Source organism: Budorcas taxicolor, chromosome 14, assembly GCF_023091745.1.
Source record: "Budorcas taxicolor isolate Tak-1 chromosome 14, Takin1.1, whole genome shotgun sequence".
Lineage (NCBI taxonomy): Eukaryota > Metazoa > Chordata > Mammalia > Artiodactyla > Bovidae > Budorcas > Budorcas taxicolor.
The window spans coordinates 94797841-94823955 of record NC_068923.1 but is presented as its reverse complement, the minus strand read 5'-3'; the positions used below and the strand labels follow the sequence as shown (position 1 = coordinate 94823955).

Sequence of the window (26115 nt, the reverse complement as noted above, 5' to 3'; positions counted from 1 at the left end):
GAGGTTTGACTATGAAAACTCTTATTTCATCTTCCTGCAGAGAAGTGCGTAACTTGGCTAGTCAGCTCTCATTTCTGCCACGTTGAACAGTGCATGTCCAGAACATTTCCAGCACGGTCAAAAGCCCCATGGTGTCGCTCTGCCCTACATGACTAGGATTTTCCCACAAGACCTCTTATGTATAGTGCTTCCAGACTTCAGTCACACTGAAACGACAGCAGAGTTTATACTTTTACCCCCAGAAGACTCAGATGCTCATCCCTGGAGATTCTGGCTCAGCGTTCTGGGCTGGGGCCTGAGAATTTGCATCTAGTGAGGTCGCAGGCGGTCCTGATGCTGCCAGTCCGTGGACCACTCTGTGAGCAGTGCTTCCTCCGCACCCTAGAGTATTCTAGAAAATGGGCCACATGGTGGACTTTCCTGGTGGTACAGGGGTGAGAATCCACCTGCCAATGCAGGAGACACGGGTTTGAACCCTGTGCTGGGAAGATCCCACATGCTGTCAAGCAGATAAGCCAGAGTGCCACAGCTACTGAACCCACATGCTCCAGGGCCCGTGAGCTGCAACTTCAGAAGCCTGCGAGCCCTGTAGCCTGCACCCCACAAGAGAAGCCCTACAGGGGACGCCCGTCACCCAAGCTGGAGAGCAGCCCCCACTCTCATGACTAGAGAAGGCCTGCACGCAGCAAAGAGGGTCCAGTGAAGCCAAAGACACACAGCTGAATAAGTAAGACTTTCAGTCCAGTCCAGTCGCTCGACTCTGTGCGACCCCGTGGACCGCAGCACGCCAGGCCTCCCTGTCCATCACCAACTCCCAGAGTTTACCCAAACTCATGACCATTGAGTCGGTGATACCATCCAACCATCTCATCCTCTGTCGTCCCCTTCTCCTCCTGCCCTCAATCTTTCCCAGCATCAGGGTCTTTTCAAATGATCTTTGCATCAGGTGGCCAAAGTATTGAAGTTTCAGCCTCAGCATCAGTCCTTCCAATGAACACCCAGGACTGGTCTCCTTTAGGATGGACTGGCTGGATCTCCTTGCAATCCAAGGTACTCACAAGAGTCTTCTCCAGCATCAATTCTTTGGTGCTCAGCTTTCTTTATAGTGCAACTCTTATATCCATACATGACCACAGGAAAAACCATAGCCTTGACTAGACGGACCTTAGTCGGCAAAGTAATGTCTCTGCTTTCGAATATGCTACTAGGTTGGTCATAGCTTTCCTTCCAAGGAGTAAGTGTCTTTTAATTTCATGGCTGCAGTCACCGTCTGCAGTGATTTTGGAGCCCAAAAAATAAAGTCTGACACTGTTTCCACTGTTTTCCCATCTATTTCCCATGAAGTGATGGGACCAGATGCCATGATCTTTGTTTTCTGAATGTTGAGCTTTAAGCCAACTTTTTGACTCTTTTCTTTCACTTTCATCAAGAGGCTTTTTAGCTCCTTTTCACTTTTTGCCATAAGGGTGGTGTCATCTGCATATCTGAGGTGATTGACATTTCTCCCGGCAATCTTGATTCCAGCTTGTGCTTCTTCCAGTCCAGTGTTTCTCATGATGTACTCTGCATAGAAGTTAAATAAGCAGGGTGACAATATACAGCCTTGACATACTTCTTTCCCAATTTGGAACCAGTCTGTTGTTCCATGTCTGGTTTTAACTGTTGCTTCCTGACCTGCATACAGATTTCTCAAGAGGCCGGTCAAGTGGTCTGGTATTCCCATCTCTTTCATAATTTTCACAGTTTATTGTGATCCACACAGTCAAAGGCTTTGGCATAGTCAACCAAGCAGAAATAGATGTTTTTCTGGAACTCTCTTGCTTTTTCCATGATCCAGGGGATGTTGGCAATTTGATCTCTGGTTCTTCTGCCTTTTCTAAAACCAGCTTGAACATCTGGAAGTTCACAGTTCACGTATCATTGAAGCCTGGCTTGGAGACTTTTGAGCATTACTTTAGTAGCGTGTGAGAGGAACTTAAAAGGAAATAAAGCTGGGACACACATCGCCCTGTAGCAGGTCCCCATGTCCCCTCGTCTGTGAAACAGGAAACCAGACGTTTTGTAGAATTCCTACTGCAGCAGCTCTGCGATGATCACGCCTTTTAAAGCCTGTCCTGGGGCCTCCCTGGCGGCTCAGTGGTGAAGAATCTACCTGCCAGTGCAGGAGACACGAGTTCGATCCCTGGTCCTGGAAGAGTCCATATGCCAAGGAGCAACTGGGCCCATCCACTGCAGCTCCTCAGCCGCGCCCTGGAGTCCAGGGGCCACAGTCCTGAGCCCCGGGCTGCACCCGCCGAGGCCCAGGTGCCCTCGAGCCTGTGCTCGGCAACAAGAGACGCCCCGCGGTGAGAAGCCCCCACGCGGCCAGGGGGAGAAGCAACTGGAGAAAAGCCTGCAGGGCAGCGAAGACTCAGCACAGCTGGAAATAAGTGAATAAAGTTGCTTGAAAAAGTTACCCTGAAGATGGTTAGCACTCCCGATATTTTCCAGCATTTCTGAAAATGTTTCTTGATGTGTCACTGAAGGTTTCATTTTTGACACATATTCTGTATGGCGAGCAAAACGAGAGTTTTGAACCTGAGAGTTGGTAAAGGCTCAAGTCACCTGAAAACGAAATTTCCTGAAGTTGTATGAATGATAGCAGAGCAGTCCAGACTCCTAGCAACAATCAGGAGTGTTCTAGGAAAGAATAAAGTGGCCAAAGGGTTAGTTTACAGTACACGTTTCATAAAATTCTTCTCTCTATAAGCTGAAATCTACTCTGACAGAAAAACAATGAGCCTGTTGATCGACCAGCCCAAGGAAAACGACAAAGCATTGTGCCGAGTGAGCTAGCCGGCCAAGTGGTGGGAGAGAAGAGTTATAGAAATGACTGCAGCCCAGTTTCAGATGCAAAGACGCCTGCAGGGAGCTGGGAGGGGGGCTGGCGTTTTCATCAGAGCGTCAGTTAGCTTGATAATGCGTTCAATTTATCCTGTGTAGATTCAGAGCGCCTTCACATAACCGATTCCATTACCTAAAGGCCACAAATACCACGTTAGGTCAATTTGAATGAAAAGGAATCACGATCAGTTAATTAGACCATCCAGTGGCGTAGCTTCAAAGTTCAAAGATAGAGGAAAAGGGAAAACCATGTTTAGAGCCCACTTGCCCACATTCTGCAGCGTTAAACAGTGTCAGAAATGAAGATTCAAGGCAGGAAGCCGTGTATAGATGAGCCCGCGCGCAGGGCAGGGACGGACACGCACGTGGAGAACGTCCGTGTGCCCACAGCCCGGGGAGGGGGCGCGGACACGAGCCGGGGAGCTCCGCTCCGTGCCGCGCAGTGGCCTGGGGGGGTGGGATGGGGTTTGGGGGTCGGGGGAAGGTCTAAGAGGCAGGGGCACGCGTATGTATAACTGGTCCAGTTTATCGCGCAGCAGAAATAATGCAACGTGAAGCAGTCACACTCCGGTGAGACAAACAGAAGGCTGGGAAGCCATCGCCCCAGCTGCGCCGCCTCCGTGTTGCGGGGTGGTCGTCCGTGGACCAGGCGGGCGGTGGAGGGCCAGGCCCCCGAGAGGATAATGCGGGGGTCGCCGAGGGCCTCTGCCCCGGACTCCCGGCCGCGGGCGGAGGCGGCTTCGGGAAATGCCAGCCCGTAGCTACGCGGTGGAAGATGGCTGCGGCCCTTGGAAGGAAGGAGTACAGAATTCAACCAGTTAGACGCCTGCCCGTTCAGAGAGCAGAGAGACAGCCTGTGCGTCCCTCCCCACTGTGCCGCGAGCGGCTCTCTGCCGGGACCCCGTCCCGCCCTCCGCGTGGCGCGCCCGGCGGGGCGGGGCACGCCGGGAGGGAAGCGCTGGGTCCTGCGCCGGAACCACCGCGCTGGGACTGTCGGAACCACCGCGCTGGGACTGTCGGAACCACCGCGCTGGGACTGTCGGAACCACCGCGCTGGGACTGTCGGAACCACCGCGCTGGGACGCGCCCACTCTGAGCTCTGCTCTTCCCTCCTCTCGCACCAAGCTTCGCGAGTGCGGCAGGGCGGAACTGCGGCCCAGAAGCTGAGTTGGCGATGGTGTAATCAATACTGCCTTATCTTTACGCCTCCCTCAGAAAGAAGGTGTCTTGGTTTCCCTAAAGAGCTCTCAGATGTATATGAAGGCCAGAGCCAGTTGAGTTACCAGGGGCTGCTAAACGTGGTGTTACGTAAGGCAAAAAAAAAAAATCCAATCTGCTTGTTGATCACCTTCCCCAGAACTCTCTGCTTTACTTTTGGGGGCTGTGCCTTTTGAGGGATCTTAGTTCCCCAATCAAGAATCGAACCCTGGGCCTGACTGCAGTGCTAACCATCAGACTGGCAGGGAATTCCCTCCAGAACTCTTTGGTGAAGGCTTTTTAACACTCACAGGTCTTCTGAACAGAAACTTGGAATCCGGAGGCAGGCCTGCTGCTCATAATCGGAAAGGGCTGGTCTCTTTTCCTAAACGCAGCGTGGACCACAGATAAGTGCTGGCGCCTCACCTGATGGAAAGGTTTTCCTTTTGTTCTCTGGAATTGGGGGCACCTGCGGACGGCAACCGAGGCTGACTGCACCCTGGGCAGCAGGGGACGCGGCTCCTTCGTAGAAGCTGCCCTATCGCACCGCGATCTGCAGCAGCCGCTTCTCCAGGACCCACGATGATCAGATCATCAGGAAATTCAAAAAGCTCGCCTTTGTTTATAAAAGGAGCTTTGACTTTTTAAAATTAAATCTCGGGTTGTTTCTTAACAGCTCACTCCTGGCTTCTTACATGTGTTTTTGTTGACTTGGGTAACGTCATTGGGGGAGTGATTGCTTCTTTCATCAGGTGAGAGGTGCTTCAGTAATTGATGATTGATTCATTTATGGATTGTGTGTGTGTGTGTGTGTGTGTGTGTGTGTGATGATGATGAAGACAATGGTCAGAGGTAGGTTACTCTAAATCAAAAATGTCAGGGACTTCTCTGGTGGTTCAGTGGCTAAGAACCTGCCTTCCAACGCAGAGGACTCGGGTTCCATCCCCGGTTGGGGAACGAAGACCCCACATCCCTGGGGGCAACTGAGTCCACATGCCAGAACAGAGAGAAGTCCTCTGACTATAGAGACGATCCCTTGTGCCACAGCTAAGACCCAGTGCAGCCAAATAAATGGTTTTTTCAATGTCAGGTTTTTTCCAGCTTCAGACAAGGTCATTGGAACACCTGTCTCCCTAGATATATATCACATGGTTTTTTTATTAGGGCTAGAGCCCAGATAAAATGTAGTAAATCTCAGCAAAAGGAATTTCCTTCTGTTTATTTCCCTTCATTTCACGGGACAAGTTAAGTGACAATGTCATAATCAGTCTAAGGAGAATACTTCATGCACATTATTAATTTCTACCTTTAGGAAGCAGCTTTGTGGCTGGGCCTGGGGGTGGGGAGACTAGGTTAGAGCCGGGGCGAAGGGCCGGACTCCACTGCCCATCACTCACCCTTCCTCTCTGCCGCTCCCAGCTTGCACCTACAGAAACCAGGAGTGCCGACTGACCATACATTACGAGAACGGATTTTCGATTACCACTGAACCACAGGAGGGTGCCTTCAAGACAATCATGCAGGCTCCCTATGAAAAGCTGAAAATGTCTTCAGATGATGGAATCAGGATGCTGTATTTAGATTTTGGAGGCAAAGACGGAGAGCTTGTAAGTGCACTTTGCTTTGGACAGTGTGATTTCATGTATTTCCTTACGCAACTCACCCATACTGGCTTGCAAACATAATACTGCTTTATACTTATCTAGTATTTGATTATTAACAAAATACTTACAGGTTCGTGTCTTAATGGATCCTTGAAAAATAGTGATGGCATCCAATTTTTTAAGTCCTTTCCTTTGGTCTCATTTGAATATAACAGAAATATTTGAATCAAAGGAAAGGATTGTTTATATAGTCAGCATTAAATTCTTCTCAGAGAGGCCCCACCAGCATCAAAATGTACCATTCATTGTTTAAAAGCATCTGATCTAAACTGGGCGTTGTGCGAGGTGTCAGGGATACATGGATGTAAAATACCGGTCCTGCCCGTGGTCTCTGAGGTCTCAGGAGTGGAGAAGGTAAAGAGCCCAGAGGGGAAGGGGCAGCCAGGAAACCCAGCAATGCTGGTCAGCTCCCCCACGCGGAGAGAGGACCAGACAAGGACCCAGAACTGTGAGCTCCTGTCAGGGGGCATCCAGCAAAGGCAGCGAATTGTCAGTCCGGGCGACCTTTATACTTCCTTCTATCATTGCAGATGGCCCATGTGCTTAAACTCATGATTTCCTGCGATCGCTACCGACTACCGTATTGAGACAATACAGTGCTCCAGTTCCTCTGGAGGGTGGAGGTCACACATTCTTCCCCATCTAGCACGGGTGTTCTCAGGAAGACATAGCATCTCATTTAAGCTGTGGAATGTAGAGCTGCAAAAAAGCCGGTCTCTGTCTAGGTCCTTCCTAGTCACAAATATCTGTTGACTCATTCTTGATAACCTGGATTGGGGTGGGGGGGGGGTATATGAAATGCAGGGATAAATCTCTAAAAATAAGATCCAGTCACTGTCACTCAGCTACTAGGCCTGCATAACCCTGCCCTCCCCCAGGGCTGCCCTGGTGGCTCAGGGGTAAAGAATCTGCCTGAAGTGCCAGAGCCGCAGGAGACTCCTGCTTTTATCCATGGCTGGAAAATTCAAGGCTTTTTGCCAGTGAGGAAGAATGTCTAAATTTCGGCCTTTCTGCCTGTAATTGCAGCCTGACTTGAAAAGACTTAGGAAGGACTGATTTTTCTGCTGTCGATATGTTAGTCTGAGAATCAGTTTCAGACACACCGTCCCCAGGATCTAGCTGAGCAGCCCCCAGAGGCAGGTGCTAGGGAAGGGAGCAGAGACAAGCAGAAGCAGCGATGAACTTAGGGTCAAGAGACCCCTGCTGTCTTCCTGAGTCTGGAACTAACTCCTCACGTGTCCTGGGCAAGTCCCTTTATTTCTTTGGCTCTGAGTCTCCCCGTCCATGAAACACAGGGACTGCAGGCAGTCATTTTAAGGTCAGTTTGAAAAGTTAGTTCTGTGTTAGTAAAAGCAAATATGCTGGTGCAGTGGATTTCCCTGGCGGCCCAGTGGCTAAGAATCCGCCTGCAATGCAGAGGACACGGGTTCGATCCCTGGCCTGGAAACTGAGATCCCACATGCCCCATGGTGACTAAGCCCACTTGCTCCAGAGCCCGTGCTCTGAAAAAAGAGGAGCCCCCGCTCACTGCAAACTAGAGGAGAGCTGAGCGCACGAACGCAGGGCTGCAGGACACACCCAGTGCCACCAAAAAACAAGAGGGCCCAGGGCCTGGCATCAGACAGGCCTGCATCTGAGCTCATGCTTTCTCTTTACTGTAAGCTGTATGGTCTTAGAAGGTTTTATAGCTTCACCAAATCTTAGTTTTGCACTTAAGACATAGAGATAGTAACAGTAGCTATCCCAGAGGGATTCTGTGAGATTTAACTAAGATAACGTATGGAAAGTCTTCACACAGTCAGTGCCTGGTTCATGCTAAGTACAACTTGACTTTGCCGGATGTTACTGTGGTCACGTTGTTATTCTCCAGCACCAGAATAGAGCTGGGGGTAAGGGGGATGAACGGAGAGTCGCTGGAAGGCGCGGCCCAGCCAGCTGCAGTGGGGAGGGGCTGTCGGTGTGCTCACGGCTGATCCACACTGAGGCCCAGCAGACACTCACACAGCACTGAAAACAGTTATCCCCCGTTACAGAAACATCCTGTGATAAGCCGTCTTAGGAGAGAACATTAACAGAAGAAGGTATGCACGTGCATAGCTGGATCACTTTGCTGTCAGCAGGAATTAACAACAGGGTAGTCAACGATGCTTCAATAAAACGGAAAATCAAAAACGAGATTTAAAAAGAAAAAGAATCAGGAGCAACACAGCGCTCTTGAACTAGGTCAGGCGCTGAAAACTCAGCCTGTTCGGCTCTGTAGGGACGCGGGGAAAACCAGCCTTCAGAAGGGGCCTCCGCAGACGGTGCTCTAGGTGCGTTCACGCCGCGAGCTGCGAGGATGCGGCTGCTTCTGTACTTTCCGGCTTGCGAGGGATTTTCACCTGCAGTATCTCATTTTAATAGTCTACCCTGTAAGTTAGGTTGGACTGAGAATATTTCAAATACCTTGTCCGAGGTTATGTACACACCTTAAGTGTTAGAACCGGGACTCAAATCTGCTGGGACACGTAGCACCGCCTCGTGCTGCACCTAATCCAACATGAATAATCGCGGCGCCAAAAATAAGAGGCTAGACAGCCAAGAAGGGCAGCACTGACATGCGCGCTGTTGGTATGTATAAATTTCACAGAACTTATTTTGGGAAATTAGGTAGATGAGATGTAAGGAGTAAGTTCAAAGAGTTGTTTTTTTTTAATCTCATTGGGGGGGCAAGGATTTAAAAACACAGTTGCTCCAGTTAACACTTGAAAGCAGGAACTGCTTGGATCTGTTTGATGTGTAAATCACTGCTTTGTGTCAAGCACTCATTCACAATCTTCCATGTTCTCTTCTTTTTAAATTCCAGCAACTGGACCTGCACGCCTGCCCCAAGCCGATTGTTTTCATCATCCATTCCTTCCTGTCAGCTAAGATTACAAGACTGGGGTTGGTGGCCTGAGCAGAGGGGCAGATTACCTCTGAGCAAAGGAGGCTTCGCTGCCCCCAGAACAGCGTCGCGTCCGACCACCCGATGCAGCGTGTCAGCTGCAGACCCGAGTCCCGCGCAGCAGGGCCCGGCTTGTCAGTTCCTGCACTATGAAGGGTACCCTCAGAAAACACCGGAAGGACTGTCAGAACGAAACTGGTTTTCTAGCACAGTAAAAGGGTAGAGAGGTGAGGCTGATTGGAAGTGCGCAGCACAGCTCTTAGATAATGACAGTCAAGGACACGCCACTGAGACAGCATGCGCAGCTCTTAGCCATCGCTTCTAGGCAGCTGGCTCACCTGCTGAGCCAGGGCTGAACAGATGAGAAAAGGACGCTTTCCACCTCCCCCCTCCCCACCCCAGGAGTAAGGACCCCTCGTTTTACTGCACCCCACTTCCTACTTCTGAGTTGACTTCCACTGGTAAGGAAAGGACTCAAATAGAAACCCACCTTTCATTTAAGGATGAAACGGCTTACTTTTTCTTAATGAATTACCTTTCAATGATGTAGGAGGATTCTGCAGTGTTCTCATGAGCATATGATGAGCGGGGATTAACACATCAGATATTTATCTGAGCTGTAAGCCAGTAGATTCTGAGCCAGAGTAGACTGCTTAAATTGCAAAGCTTTGCTGAAGAGTGGTTTGTGTGAAAGAATTAATTCTGGGACTGCACTCATACCAAGGCCTGCTATTTTAGAGCCATGACTTAGAGCTTTATTTATAGAAAGCAAGTTATGGATTTTTTAAGAAAGATTGCCATTTGAGATATCTACATAATTATTCATGGGGGTAACTAATTATACCCATTTTGTGGTTTTCAGTGGAAGTGCTGAGCAATGTATGGGCCCTTATTTCTGCCTGTGCCATATGCATGCATTTTCAAGCAAGTAATAGAGCCTGATATGATTCTGTTTAATACTGGGTTTTACATAGAGAGCCAGTGTTATAACCAAACCCATGAATAGCACTCGCAGCTCTTTTGGAATTCCAGGGAAATAATATAATGACCTGATATTTTTCTACAAGAATATTTTCAGACAGCATCGTGAAGTCGCTCAGTCGTGTCCGACTCTTTGCGACCCCGTGGACTGTAGCCTACCAGGCTCCTCCGTCCATGGGATTTTCCAGACAAGAGTACTGGAGTGGGGTGCCATCTCCTTCTCTAGAGGAGCTTCCCGACCCAGGGATCGAACCCAGGTCTCCAGCACTGTAGGCAGGCGCTTTACCATCTGAGCCACCAGCGAGGTACCAGACAGCACAGTCAATATATTAACACTTTTGCTTTTATCTTTCAGAACACATTCACTGAAAACAACCTATTATTTGATTTTAGGGTCACTTGCCTCAAATCTTGAAAATTAGCTCTAGAATTTCTGTATCTGCAACACTTCTCTCCTCTGTAGTTTACAGAGACAAATGTTCCAGGTTAGGTATGTGTGTCTTTTCAGAGAGCTATGCAGAAAGATTTAAAAGTGATTTTATTCACTCAGATACCTGTGTTTATGGAGTTTTACTGTAGATCAGCATTTTATTTTAGATAGGTGTTTCCCCAGGGTAATACAAGTAACATTAATTCAAGTTCCAAAGGGTATTGATTGAATGGTATTTTGTGTAGAGGGAAATAAAAGGGTTAGTAATAAAAAGCTGCTTGTTATATACTGCATTAAAAAATGTTAGAGTTCATGGTTGCAGCCCTCTTCAAAGACTTTACTGCACACTGCAGTTCTGCAGGGGAAATGATCCCAACACATAGGGATGCTCCTATGTCATTCCTTACACATCTACAGAGCTACTTTCTAAGACATCTTATGAAACTAGTGTTCAAACACACACACACACAACAAAACAATCACTTTGGAAAACAGCTTTAACACTGATTTTGTTTCCTATTTTAAAATGCTGAAGAGTGAAGTCCCAGCCTCAATGTTGTAGGAAAGCTTTGATGCATCTGTAAATTGTAATGCACTCTTTCATGGTATATTTTCAAAATCACTGGAAAGTTGTTTTACAAGAGAACTATACTTGTGTATTGTAAATAACATGAAAATACAGAAATCAGTGCCAATAGTTCAATAATATGTAATCTAAGGTGCTCCATACTACATGCAGTGTGAGTTAATTACTCATGATTAAGTTGCAAAGATCCTATTATATATTTATAGACACATTAAAATGATCATAATTACAAATACTATTTCTTCATCACTTGAGTTTTAGACTGATTAATATCTGGGTGGGGTGCAAAAGAAACTACATTCTCTGCATTTATGAAAGTTTAATTTAAATATTTATATTTTAGAAAAATATATTTGAATAAAATCAATGCATTTTCTGAATTAAAATATTAGCAAGAAATAGAAAATTTTACTAAGAACTGTGTATATAAATCATTTTCCTTCCTCAAAATTAAATTGTATCATATCAGAGTGGCTATGATGAATTAATTCAAATATTCATTTTTTTCTCCTTCAATCTGAATTCAACAAGTTCTTACTCCACACTGTAGATTTTAATCGTCTCAATGTGCGTTATGAATGACGTGAATAACACAAACTCACATCTGGATCATACCTGGGTGCGGAGAGCGAATCAACTGAGTCATTTTGGGGGATTTGTTTTTGTCCAGTTCCCTCTGTGATCAACTGTCTCGTATTTGAATTGATGAATTATTAAATTCACAATGTCTGTTCTCTTAGGTGCAAACCAACTCCAACGAATGATGTCTTAGACTTTGAGGGAAGCTGCCCAGTTGTTAGAGTAATTAGGTGAGCCCTTTGGTGTGGTGACGTATCTCTAAACCATCCCATGGGAATTTAAAGAAAACCAACAGGAACACAGACATCAAGTTTCTTTTTCTTCCTTGACTAGGCAGGAGAAACGAAACTATACATCTATTTTAGAAACCATTCAGCCAGAGGCATTGAACTATCAACTGATGCACTGAAATGCTGAAAAAATGCACGTTGCTTTGTCCAAAAGCTCGCTGACCCTGCTTGGCTGAAGTCAGAAGGAACGGTCTTAATGGGCAGGGGTCCTCTACAATTAATGAGTGGGGCCTTTCTGGCCCGTTTTACAGATATTATTCTATCTTGAGTGGACTGGGGTGAGGACATACTTTGTGAATATGCCATGAGTTTATAAAATGTGCCTATGTTTATAGCACTGTGGCTACCCTGTAAACTTTACATACGAATTAAATAAATACTCACCTCTGCATATGGCGGGCTGGCCGGTGCTTTCCTTAATAGCCACAGAGGGACACGGGCGCACAAAGACAAGCCTTGCTCGCCTCTTCCTCCAAGACTGGCCTGGAAAGGTGCCAAGGTGGGCAGCGGGGTGCCACCTGCTGTTTCTGTGTGTACAGTTTCCTGTTGGGTCTTCACCTGGGGCTCGGCTTTCAACTCTCATTTTAACTAGATTTTCAAGGGATTTTATCTATACACCAAGCTCCAAATACTCAAATTCTCTTTAGTACCAGAACCTGGTTTGTGTTCAAGTTACTTGTAATAAAAACAGCAGGCTGGGGTTGGGAAGTCTTTTACTATTTGAAAACCGGAGGAAATATGTGTAAATCACAGATAAAGGACTAGGATCCCGAAACTATAAGGAACTCTTACAATTCAACAATAAAAAGAGGAATAATCCCACTGAAAAGTCCTTAAGAAAGCATTTGGTAGACATATCCCCGAAAGACAATATCCAACTGGCCAGTAAGTGCATGAAAAGATGCTCAACATTACTTATCAGGGAAATGCAAGTCAAAGCCACTATGAGATATTACCTCGCATTTCCTATCATCTGTCAAAAGACAAATGCTAACAAGAATTAGCAAGGAGGTGGAAAAATTGGAGCTGCTGATGGAAAAGGCAAATGGTATAGCTGCTGTGGAAACCAGTCTGCCATTTTCTCAAAAGTTAAACGGAGTTAGCATACAGTCCAGCAGTTCCACCCCTAGGCGTATACCCAAGATAATGGGAAATATTTGTGCCAAAACTTGTGCACAAATGTCCTCAGTAGCATTATTCACGACAGCCAAGACGGGGATCAGCCCAGTGCCCATCGACAGATGAACGGATAAACTGACAGGTTCATACAGTTGACATGCTGACTCATGCTACAACACGGTGAGCCCGGAACACCTCCTGCAGAGAATCCGCCTGGCAGTGACGAGATGTGGGTTCCATCCCTGGGTCAGGAAGACCCCCTGGAGGAGGGAATGGCAACCCACTCGAGTGTCCTTGCCTGGAAAACGCCATGGACAGAGGAGCCTGGTGGGCTGCAGTCCAGAGTCTGAGCCTAAACAAGCAGAAGCCGGACACAGAAGACCACACACTGTACCAGTCCCTGGCCGTCCAACGTCCAGCACAGGCAAATCCAGAGAACAGAGAGGAGACGGGCGCCTGCCTGGGGTGACAGAAATGACTGCTCGTAGACACGGGATTTCTACCGCGGTGACGGAAATGTGAGGGAATTAGACGGTGATGACGATTACACAACTTCGCAGATATACTGAACCTACTAGATTATGTAGCAAGCGGCGAATTTCATAATATGTGAAGCCAGTAAAGTAAGACTTGTGGGCTTTCTGTGTATCCAAAGTCACAGTCCAGTCTGTCAGATGAAAACCACTCCCACCAGACAGGGCCTCTTCGGCTGTCAGAGTGCTGCGGGGCAACACCCGTAGATTCATAGAAGTCCTTTTGTCTTGCTGAAACGGTTAAAGTATTTCTAAGATTTTAATGAAGCGTTTGTCACTGCACCTTTGGTTTGATCTTGAGACTGTTACTTACTTGGACAACCTTTTGCCACTGGAGATGAAGTGGGAAAACATTTTATTTTCCAATCCAGAATGTTCCAAGTCTTCTGTATCTCTGCAAAGTTCTGCTAGGAAGCTGAACATTCCCTCCTGTAGTTCATGTATCTTGTCCTGTGCCTTTACTGTTTTCAGCCAAATGAGCAAACGGCTCACTGACGCTTCTAACATTCTGGTTGGAACTACCCTTAATTAGGTCCCTGAATTCACTTGGCACAACTTCTCTTTTCCAGGTTGTGTGTGTGCTTAGCCACTCAGCCGCGTCTGACTCTTTGCGACCCCGTGGGCTGTAGCCCGCCAGGCTCCTCTGTCCATGGATTCTCCAGGCAGGAACGCTGGAGTGGGTCGCCACGCCCTCCTCTAGGGAATCTTGCCCACCCAGGAATTGAACCCGGGTCTCCTGCACTGCAAGCAGATTCTTTACCGTCTGAGCCACAAGGAAGCCAACTCCTCTTTTCCAGGTGATGTGCGCAACAGTTTTCCCAGCGTCCCATCACTGTGGAACAGGCTGAGCTAGTCCAGCCCTGGCTCCCTTTTTCCACTCACAGGGAGTGGGAGTTTTGGGCATTATCCCCAGCACGGGAGTTAGCGTCAGAACAGCCGGGGCCTGCGCTCTGCTCTATTCTCCCCCGGGTCCGCCTTTCGAGGCCCCGCGCACAGGTGTCCTACAGACAGACAGGCCCGGCCGGCAGGCTCCTCTCCTGGACACTGGCGCACGGCTCGCGCTGCTGGACTCCGGCCGGCCTGCAGCCCCTCCCGTGAGCTCAGTCTGTGCCAGGAATGGGCCTGGGGCCTCTGGGCCTCTTAGGCCGCTCCTGTTGCCTGCTTTCACATTTGTCTCAAGCATCTTAAGTCACTTTTTGCTCGGAAGCATCGTTATGGCGGTGGTGGCGGTCCGGTCGCCAACTTGTGCCCGACTCTCGCGACCCCGTAGACGGCAGCCCTCCAGGCTCCTCTGTCCCTGGGATTCTCCAGGCAAGAACACTGGAGTGGGTTGCCATTTCCAGTATTTTTATGGGACATTCACAAAAGTGATTAAGTGTGAGCACAGCACTGAAGTTAAGTTAAAGCAGTACACTCAGACACCCACAGATTCCACTCTGAAAAAGCTATACTAAGGAAAAATCAGTGATGTACCAGAAATATTCATTTAAGTTTCATTTACAACAAGGAAATGTTGAACTCTTATGTCCAACGATGCAGGACTGGTTAAATAAACTGATCCACTTGAATCATGCAGCTATTACTGACATGATATAAAAATCATTTTAATCATATTGTTACATCACATTAAGTGAAAAGCAGGCTATAAATTAATATACATACATATCACATGCAAATACACATACATAAACACACATATGACTGCAATTTTGAAAATAAATATAATGTTTAAAAATATTAAATACCTGTAAACAGAACAGTATTGGAATTTTTTTCCATTCTCCTTAGTATTTTCCACATTTTCCAAATTTACTGTCATGGGAAAATTTTTTTTTCTGGGAGTAGGTCATTAAGTCATTTTCACTATGTCTTATTTTCACAATTTTTGCTCTTTTTTTCATCCCAAATAAATATAAATAGCTCCAACAGTGGTGGCTCCAGGCCAGGGGTAAGGGAACATGACTAAGTATATGAATTTTTTGCCAATATTTTCTAAGACAAGGGTTGTCCAATAAATCACGCTGTTGTAACACACGAGAAAAGCCACTGGCAATGTCCTACTCGAGACTCAGCAGTTTAAACACACCTAACAACAGAGACACTTACCAAGAAGTAAATATCTTTTTCTATTTATTGAAAGAATTAAATAACCAAGAGTAAAATTTTTAAACATACATAAAAATATTGTTAAAAATTAAAATATAGTAAAACTATAAGTATACAAACTAAAATTACATTAACTGAGCAACTTCAAAACTATATAAATACAGGGTATTTATGAAATTCCTTAGAAATAGAACATTAATTCTTTGAATAAAGTTTGAAATGTGTAATTTTCAAACTAAAGAAGGAAGTGGTATATAATAGATCCATCCAATCTACAATCATCCAAAGGGAATGATTCTGTGTTATTTCTTGCTTGCTTTTTCTAACACCCACTCAATCACCTATGGGGAGAAAAAACATGATTATGGCCCATTCTTTTGAAAACAAAGGCGATAGAAAAATGCATCGTTCAAAAGAGCATGGTAGAAAATTTAAGACAAAAAATAACATCAGACTCTTTAAAAATACATTTTATCTTAAAAATACCCTTTCCTCGTGGGGAGGGGGAAGGGGGAGAGGCCGCCACGAGGAGTAGAGCGCAGACTGCAGGGCATAAAACCAGCCACAGGGGGCGCGCTGCGCACGCAGGGGGCCCAGCCAGCATTTCAGGGGGCCGAGCGCGCGGCGCACAGCCTCCGAAGCCCGGGAGCCGGTGCACGGCACACCTGCGGCCCATGAAACAGTGCACATCAACTGCAGTTTAGAAAATTGAACTATCACACACAAAAAATCAAGACAGCATTCACCTCCAGAGGTGACAGAGCAGGACATGGTGGGGAAGAGACTCTTTGGGGCTTCCAGAGTTCCTGAAATGTTTTACTTCTCAGCCTGAATAAAGATCCCAAGGATTTTCTTTTAAAATTTTTTTTTTTAATTTTATGTGTTTCTTTGCATATGTATTTATTTACATATTATATCATGAATTTTTAAATAGAAAAAAAATTTTATTTTCTTGCTAAAGAACACTTTTTGGTTAACTTTTTTATGTTGCAGAATACAATGGTGGTGTTCTCACTGGGCAAAATGAAGAGACTGCTCTATTTTCTCACTTTTATTTGAAAGTATGTTTTTAAAGGATCACTAAAAATAGAATTAAACCAAGCTTTGAAAACAGCTAATCAAAATGGATTAATTTTTCCAGCCCTTTGGATTATTCTTTTCCTTTCTGAACATTTAGAAGCTCTTGTTAACAGAGAAATCTCTTAAATACTACTAAAGACCCTACTTACGTAGTCCATTATTGACTATTTTAATGAGTAGTCACAGGGACACAGCTGAAAAGACCACTGCCTAATTCTCACTGCTTATACTACAGCCTTCTAGCTGCCCTGACACACAGCAGCAGCGTCACTGGATGTACTTTCAGGGGACACTTACCTGTACGACATTGTTGTTTGTTGTTTTCTTCATTTCTTCAAATAGACCTCTGGAAGTTTTAAGATCCTAAACATAGCAAAACAGAGCATTCCAAATCTGTACATTAAATTACAAAGAACAAGCCATTATTGAATAAATTTGACAGGATCCTAAATCATTCTATAATCATCAATGTGAAGAGGGAGAAATCACAGCAAGAGATTATCGTGTAGCTCCATCCTGGAAGGTCGAAGGTCTCTAACCAGAACACACCCGTCTGCACAGAGTCCACGCTGCTCTGAGCTCCTAAACCCAAGAGCACCGGCCAGGCCCACGCCCATCCTCAGCCGTGCACACGTGCTCAGGCGTGCAGTCGAGTCAGATTCTGCAACCCGTGGACTGCAGCCCAGCAGACCCCACTGTCCCTGGGCTCTCCCGGCTAGCACACTGGAGTGGGCTGCTGTTTCCTGCTCCATCATCGGCTATGTGCGCCCACTAATCCATTCCTCAGGAGATGGACATACGATTCATGTTTATTTTTCAGATAAAACACCTTTTACCTCTCTCTTCTTTCTGCCTATTTCACTCCAGACACAGAGGGGATGGCACCAGACATAAACCTGAAATCTCTGACTTTTAAAAAGGTAATAACAAACTAAATCATGAAATTCAAAAAATTCACTTGTCTTACAAAAAAAGCTGTCCTCTGCTGCGCTTCCAAGTTATGCTCCATCGAAGCGGTCATTTTCACTTCTTTCTTCCGTTTCTCTTCTTATCTTCGCGTTTCTACACAATACGCTCACTACTGCTACTGTGTGATTTCAGTTTCAGTGACTGCTGTTACCCTGGATTCAGGTCTCTGAATCCTCCCACCTCCCTTTGCTTCCTCTCAGGAACAGCTGCACCACAATTTTTTCTTAAATTAGTAAACAGTCAATGTTTGCATTTTACACTTAAGCAAATGAAGTTTACTCCCAAGCTAAGTAACATACTGCAGTTGTAATCTCTCTTTCATCTAATGTTTTATCCTGTGGTGAACTCTATTTGCGCAGCTTTCCACGTACATAATTCTGCCCCCACCCCACAACTCTGATTAAAAAGACTGATTAAATGTACAGCAAAGTTCTTCGAACACTCTCGGATACCGGATAACCTCCCCTCTTCAGCTTTTCGTCTCTGCGTTGGTTTTCTTAACTGCATCCTTTAAACAATGGAGCCCCTTCCCCCACTGCCTGTGGCAGTTTGGTCCAGCTGCTTCCTGGACCTGGTCCCACTGGAACATATCTTTCCCTGTCTTTTTCTTTTTTTCTTTTATTTCTTGGTTCAGTCCCTTGTTCTACTGAATTTCATCTTCTCACAAATTCATCAAAAGGTTACACAAGTCACCAAGTTTCTCAGACCTCTCGTGTGTGAAAGCATCTTCACACTGGACTGGCTTCTGTGTCGGTCTCTCCGTCGTGTCCGACTCTGTGCGACCCCATGGACTGTAGCCCTCCAGGCTCCTCTGTCCATGGGATTTTCCAGGCAAGAACACTGGAGTGTAGCCATTCCCGTCTCCAGGGGATGTTCCCAACCCAGGGACTGGAACTGGGTCTCTTGCACTGCAGGTGGATTCCTCACTGTCTGAGCCGCCCGGGAAGCCCAGTGACTGGCTTCTGAGCCAGATAAAAAAATGCCAGGTAAACCACTTTCCTTCAGAACGTGAGGAAGACGGTCCACCATCTGGCATACGAGGCTGCCAGGAAAGTCCAATGCCAACCTTACTCTTGAATCTTTATGTCAACTACTTCTCTCCCGGAAAACTTTTACGGAATGCTCTCTCCCTCCAGGAGATGTGACCTTCCACAGTGACGGGGCTTGCAGAACTGCCGCCCACCAGGCAGGACGAGCTATGTGCCCTTTCCAGCAGGAGGCTTGCACCCTTCGGTTCTGGAACGCCCTGCGTATTTCTGAAGGCTTTCTCTCCTCTCGTCTTTATTATGAGCATAATGGATCTTTCAGATTAATTCCCCCATTTTCTTATCTCACGTTTAATGTTTTTGTCCTCAATTTTGTCAGTAATACTAACTTCCGGCAAATTTCCTACTCTCACTGTTGACTGTTACAGTGATTTTACTGTATTTTTTATTTTAAGGAGATTTCACGTTCTATAGTTTTTGGAAACAGCATCACATTCCGGTTTTGTACATGTGACTGTCTCCTTCCTGAGATATCCAGTTTTCACGGCGTTCCCTTCAGGCTTCTGCTCCTCCTGCTTGCCCTCTGCTTTTCATGTTCTGACACCTGCTGTGTTAGACGCTTTCCTCAGAACTCTGCCGAGTCTCAGCGGTCTGGTCACACAGACATTTAAAAAGTGTTTCCGCTGTAGCACACAGCACGTGGGTTCCCAGTCCAGGGACTGAACCCATGCTCCCTGGAGCAGAAGCACAGAGTCTTAGCCACTGGGCTTCCAGGGTGTCCCTGTCGAGTCTTATTTTAAAATGAGACAATAAAAATCTTACTAGAAGTTCTGTGTGTGCAGAGCTTATTGACGGGCACCTTTGTAAGGCAGGGAAATAAGAGGCCGCTGGCCTTTTCACTGCGGCCTCCCATGCGTTTCTCCTCCAGGGACTGTTTCCCACACCGCCACAGGGTGGGGGAGAGCAAAGCCACGGGTAATGCAGCCATCCACAGCGAACGCTGTGGGAAAGGTGTGCAGAGCAGGCTGAAGGCTCCCTGCTCACTCTGCGGACCTCTCTCTAACCCCTGCTTTTCACGGCTCTCTGCCCCCGCCTTCCACAACGCCTGGGATCCCCAGGCTCCGAGCAGGCCCGAGACCATGCTGGGTCTGGACTCTCAGCCCCAGGCAGCCATCGAGGCTGTCACTGCTGCTCAGCCACACCACGCGTCCACGTGCTTCCTGCTCCAACAACGTGTGAAAGCGCCGCCATGTTCTTCCTGTCTTCTTTGCTTAGCTTTCGTACTTTCAATACTGTCTTTCTTGAGAGATTCTACAAGGGAACTCAAAGTGTTCCGTCTATGGTCCGTCTGCAGTTTTAATCAAAAACCCACGTAAAATTGTGATTCAAGTCAGAAACTGAAAACTGGACCTAATCTAAGTTTCACCAAACGGCTTCTGAACGGCCAGTTTATCCATGCTCAGTTCAGTTCAGTCGCTCAGTCGTGTCCGACTCTTTGAGACCCCATGAATCGCAGCACGCCAGGCCTCCCTGTCCATCACCAACTGCCGGAGTTCACTCAGACTCACGTCCATCGAGTCAGTGACGCTATCCAGCCATCTCATCCTCGGTCGTCCCCTTCTCCTCCTGCCCCCAATCCCTCCCAGCATCAGAGTCTTTCCCAATGAGTCAACTCTTCGCATGAGGTGGCCAAAGTACTGGAGTTGCAGCTTCAGCATCATTCCTTCCAAAGAAATCCCAGGGCTGATCTCCTTCAGAATGGACTGGTTGGATCTCCTTGCAGTCCAAGGGACTCTCAAGAGTCTTCTCCAACACCACAGTTCAAAAGCATCAATTCTTCGGCGCTCAGCCTTCTTCACAGTCCAACTCTCACATCCATACATGACCACTGGAAAAACCATAGCCTTGACTAGACGGACCTTTGTTGGCAAAGTAATGTCTCTGCTTTTCAATATGCTATCTAGGTTGGTCATAACTTTTCTTCCAAGGAGTAAGTGTCTTTTAATTTCATGGCTGCAGTCACCATCTGCAGTGATTTTGGAGCCCCAAAAAAATAAAGTCTGACACTGTTTCCACTGTTTCCCAATCTATTTCCCATGAAGTGATGGGACCGGATGCCATGATCTTCGTTTTCTGAATGTTGAGCTTTAAGCCAACTTTTTCACTCTCCTCTTTCACTTTCATCAAGAGGCCTTTTAGTTCCTCTTCACTTTCTGCCATAAGGGTGGTGTCATCTGCATATCTGAGGTGATTGATATTTCTCCCAGCAATCTTGATTTCAGCTTGTGTTTCTTCCAGTCCAGCGTTTCTCATGATGTACTCTGCATAGAAGTTAAATAAGCAGGGTGACAGTATACAGCCTTGACGTACTCCTTTTCCTATTTGGAACCAGTCTGTTGTTCCATGTCTGGTTGTAACTGTTGCTTCCTGACCTGCATACAGGTTTCTCAAGAGGCAGGTCAGGTGGTCTGGTATTCCCATCTCTTTCAAATTTTCCACAGTTTATTATGATCCACACAGTCAAAGGCTCTGGCATAGTCAATAAAGCAGAAATAGATGTTTTTCTGGAACTCTCTTGCTTTTTCGATGATCCAGTGGATGTTGGCAAGTTGATCTCTGATTCCTCTGCCTTTTCTAAAACCAGCTTGAACATCTGGCAGTTCAGGGTTCACGTGTTGCTGAAGCCTGGCCTGGAGAACGTTGAGCATGGCTGGACTAGTGGGAAAGATGAGCTGCTAGTGGATCCAGAACTAGAGATTGCGTGTTGTGACTCCGTCAGGCAGCTTCACTATGTACTAAATCACCTGAGTATATTACATAAAATAAGCTGAAGCTGATTATCAACTTAAGTCAATGACCTGTTAGGGAAACACTGAGAGTGTCAGTTAAGGTACAGTTTTCTATATCTGAGAACTAAAATCAACCATAAAATATTCTGACTCCAGTTTTTCTACCTCTAGTAAAAAATGTGGCAATAAGTTGTCAGCGTAGAAAATACTCAATTACTATTACCTTGAGTCAAATAGTAACGACAGAACTTGACTTTGATTTGCCATCGGTAGAGAAGACACTGTACCTTTAGGTAGAACTTGGAGATCTCAAAGAGGCGCTGGCTGCAAGCAGGGAAACATTCGTGAGCCTCCGTGATCCTGTGCTTCTTCAGGGCTTCAGCAACTACTTCTTTCAGTATCTTGAATAGAACATAACATATGACTAATACTTCTTCCCTTTAGAGCTGAGGTTCTGCAAACCACACCACCAGGTAGCTGTGCTAAACCCAGATAAGCTCATTAAGACCAAACCACTGAGAAGAAGCGGTCTCAAGCAGCGACACACTCACATGCCACTGGGCCTCTGCCAGGCAGAGAGGGCCGGAGCAGCCAAAGAGTGGAGCTCACGGGCCGGGCTCTGGATCGACGTCAGAGTGGGGCGGTACACACGGCAGGGACATGTATACACAGGTGTGTCCTTATTTTTTATTATGGAAAATTTCAAACACTATAAAGAATATATTTTGTAACAAATCCTCATCTCTCTCTCTCTCTCTCTCTCTATATATATATCAGGACTACATATAAGAGCTGGTTATATATATATAAATCACTACATATTTGTATATATATAAATGTGATTGTAATTATATATATTTTATATGTAGTTATACATAATATATAAATATATAAAATTATAAATATATATATGAATTATATATAAGAGCTGGCTATATACATATATAAATATATGTACATATGATTATATATAAGACCTGGCTATATAAATATATATATATGAGGACTATATATAAGAGGTGTTTTTTATACATATATAGACTATATGTAAGACCTGGCTCTATATAAAAATATATATATATATGAGGACTATATATTAGAGCTGGTTTTGCATATATATGCCGACTAAGGTCCGTCTAGTCAAGGCTACGGTTTTTCCTGTGGTCATGTATGGATGTGAGAGCTGGACTGTGAAGAAGGCTGAGTGCCAAAGAATTGGTGCTTTTGAACTGTGTGTGGTGTTGGAGAAGACTCTTGAGACTCCTTTGGACTGCAAGGAGATCCAACCAGTCCATTCTAAAGGAGATTAGTCCTAGGTGTTCATTGGAAGGACTGATGCTGAAGCTGAAACTCCAGTACTTTGGCCACCTCATGTGAAGAGTTGACTCATTGGAAAAGGCTCTGGTGCTGGGAGGGACTGGGGGTAGGAGGAGAAGGGGACGACAGAGGATGAGATGGCTGGACGGCATCACCAACTCGATGGACGTGAGTCTGAGTGAACTCCGGGAGTTGGTGATGGACAGGGAGGCCTGGCGTGCTGCAATTCATGGGGTCGGAAAGAGTCGGACACGACTGAACAAGTGAACTGAACTGACAGACTCTATATAAGACCTGGCTATATAAATAAATAAATATATATATATATAAGGACTATATATAAGAGCTGGTTTTTATATATATAGACTATATATAAGACCTGGCTATATATATCAATATATATATGAGGACTATATGTAAGAGCTGGTTATATACATATATAAATATATATACATATGAGGACTGTATGTAAGACCTGGCTATATATATATGAGGACTATGTATAAGAGGTGGTTATATATAGGAGGATTATACAGAAGACCTGGCTATATATATCAATATATATATGAGGACTGTATGTAAGAGCTGGTTGTATATACGTAAATATACATAAGGAGGATCCCTCTGGGGCCCCTTCTGCCCCTTCACACCCCCACTCGCACTTTCCCACTACCCTTCTTTCACTGAACTATTATTATTACTATTCGTGGCTCCACCACGGGGCAGGATCTCAGCTCCCAACCGGGGACTGAATCTGGGCCACAGCAGTGAAAGCCTGGAATCCTCACCAAGAGGCCACCAGGGAACTCCTCGGTCTTATTTTAAAGTAAATTACAGACCACTTCATTTCACTGATAAACTTTTTTGACAAACATCTGAAGCGAATCAGATCAGGCCGTTTCCTCCCGTGCAGACTGAGAGTCGGGAAGCGGATCTCTACCCGAGTGTGCTTCTGTGATCGGGACTCCTTCGCGGGCCTTGCTGCTTCTGATTCGCGCGCAGCTTCTGGACCTGAGCTGGCCTTGGCGGTGGCTCCAGGAGCTTCACTGCTCAGCGCAGAGGGACACGGCACAGGTAACGGCTGCTCTGCCCGCGGCTTTCTGGAGGGGACCGCGTGGCGATGGCGGGCGCTGCCACTTGTCTGAGAAAGAAGAGAATCGGAACTTCCAGACCTCACAAGTCTGCTGCGGGGAAAGACCAGAACTCAGATTAAGGGCATCTCCAATCACGCTCATTTTCTTTCCTCAACACTACAGCTACAGTCATCGCCATATAAAGCCCAGGAGAGCAAACGATCTCTTGCTACCACTGCCTTAAATGAGCAACCAACATCGCATTACGCAGCTGCTCCTTTAGTTCTTCAAGTGAGAAGCGAGAACACAGAAGGCAATGAATGACAGTCTAGGATTTCAGCTCAGAGGAAAGGCAACAAGCGATGCTACTGTCTCCCTTCCTGTCAATTCACAATTTCTCACACAAACCAGAGATGGCACTCCAGGCAGCACTGTTTATAGACCTAGTACTCGTCAGGGAAGTAATTATACTTTCTATTAACTTTGATAAAGAAACCCTAATAATCATGCTTGTTGTCGCCATGCAACTACCTGTACAAGATAAGCTAGCTGTTCAAACAGAAATAAAACTATAAAAGTGACTTTAGTTTAGATATTTCTAAGATGTTTACATTTCTTTTTCCAAGAAAGGGTCTCAGACTCTTCAATCCTGCTAACCTATAGGACACAGTGTTACTTTCTTTTCTAGAACAGACATCAATCAAAGTCAGAAATAAAAAAATTACTAAAAAACACAGTATCCTAAATGTTAGCGGATTTGCTTTTTACCTTTATCAGGTGAAAAAAGTATCATGAATTTGCAAAGTCCTTATAACAATAATTTACTTATTTCATATCAGGGAAGCAGTATTCTAATATACATATATTTTTTGCTACACTGCACCACATGCTATGCTAAGATCAGGGCAGGACGAAACCTGCGCTCCCTGCACAGGAGGCATGGAACCCTAACCCCTGGACCACTGGGGAGGGAAGCCCTTAGTACTGGTAACTGTTTAAAAGAAGACTCGACAGTTTCACTTTAAGATATTTGATACTTTTTGAAAGGCTTACATATGGTAAGAATTTTAGGTTTGTTTTAGGTGCCAAAGACCTAAATTTGACAAAAGTTCCAAAAATATATAAATTCAATAGAAATTAGACTGTTTATTTCATAAGCTTACTTTTGTTCAAGCATTTGGACATTTTATTTAGCTAGCAAATAAAGTAGCTAGAATAATCTCATTTTTATAGTATTATTATGTAGGCTTTAAAGCTATTTTTATATGAAACAAGTTATTTTAAAATGGTGCCAGTGGTTAATTAGGACTCCGTGCTTTCACTGCCAAGGCCCGGATTCAATCATAAACCGTGTTCCTGAGGCCCCTTGCTCACGGGGCCAGGGCAGGTAGCAGACAGCGGGGGAAGGCAGAGACACTGCTCTCTCAATATCCTCCCTCATCAGAGCGTCTCCTCTGCTTTATATACAGAGAAGACTGCCAGTGCTCCACGGTTTAAAAACCTGACAATCCCTGGTGCCAATGGACTGAATGTTAGCATTATAAAGCCAGAAAGAATGTGTTTTTCCCCAAGTCATTTCTTTTTATAACTTATAAGTATAATCATCAACTGCTCACAACAGAAACAAACTCCTGGTATGAAAATCACTCTAAAATCTACACAGAAAGCAGCTTAAAAAATGTGAACGATCAACATGCAAAAATACCCTAAGACTAAAACACCTTCCATCAAGATACTATTTGTGTGCGCTTCATATATCACCTTTTGGGGGGATAAAGGCAGTTCACATCTTTTGATCTCCTTTTCACTCGGGAGACGTCAGTCCGGAGCTCACTTTGCAGAGCTTCTCCGTCAGGGACACTCGTGGGCTCTGACGAAACCGCAGGAGAGGGAAGCGGGCTGAGCACGGCGGGCCCCGGAGAACTCCCCCTGGTGCAGGTGGTCTGGGTTTCATAACGAATAAGCCGAGACTGCAGCTCTAAAAATCCCCCATCTCTCTCTAACGCTTTCCGGTCATCCAAGCAGTACCTGAGCAAGAGAAAGATCTTTAACGTCAAAGACTCTGCTGCAGCAACAGGCTACTTCCTGCCACCTGCAAAGAGCAAAACATTTACTTAAAAAGTTCTTACAAAACTTCCTAATAATTGTTGGGAGCGTGAGTGAATAACCAATTTCCCTCACAAGTTCAGTTTTTTCCAGCCTGCTACATGACATGGCAAAAGAGTAAAAAAAAAAAAAAGTGAGGTACAATCTGATTCCTCTTTGACTGTTTCTGGGCAACAGATTAAGTTAATCCTCTGGTTTATTTTCAAAATAATACAGTTGCTGTTTTGATACTCTCTAAATCTCTACCAACCTCTGATTCCTCAGCACGGCTGATAAGTAATGATGTGAAATGCTGACTTCTGTTAGAACAGGCAAGTTTGTTTTCAACACAAAGATTAGGAGGGTATATAGGCATTCTAAACTGGGCTTCCCTGGTGGCTCAGTGGGTAAAGCGTCTGCCTGCAATGTGGGAGACCTGGGTTCGATCCCTGGGTCGGGAAGATCCCCTGGAGAAGGCAGTGGCAACCCACTCCAGTATTCTTGCCTGGAAAACCCCACGGA

At 45.6% G+C, this 26115-nt stretch overlaps 2 protein-coding genes across 2 annotated transcripts in view; one reads left to right on the top strand and one right to left on the bottom strand.

Moving 5' to 3' along the window:
- SNTB1 (syntrophin beta 1) overlaps positions 1-10947 on the top strand; it is a 245812-nt gene extending 234865 nt beyond the window's left edge. Inside the window, exons 6-7 of the mRNA XM_052651720.1 lie at positions 5500-5687; positions 8590-10947. Of these exons, the coding sequence (XP_052507680.1) occupies positions 5500-5687; positions 8590-8682 (281 nt within the window). The 3' untranslated portion in view covers positions 8683-10947. The remainder of the gene's footprint in view (positions 1-5499; positions 5688-8589) is intronic.
- Positions 10948-15500: 4553 nt separating this feature from the next.
- Positions 15501-26115, bottom strand: part of MTBP (MDM2 binding protein) — a 66692-nt gene continuing 56077 nt past the window's right edge. Inside the window, exons 18-22 of the mRNA XM_052651719.1 lie at positions 25270-25536; positions 23376-23619; positions 21406-21519; positions 16672-16737; positions 15501-15635 (exon numbers count right to left, since the gene is read on the bottom strand). Of these exons, the coding sequence (XP_052507679.1) occupies positions 15597-15635; positions 16672-16737; positions 21406-21519; positions 23376-23619; positions 25270-25536 (730 nt within the window). The 3' untranslated portion in view covers positions 15501-15596. The remainder of the gene's footprint in view (positions 15636-16671; positions 16738-21405; positions 21520-23375; positions 23620-25269; positions 25537-26115) is intronic.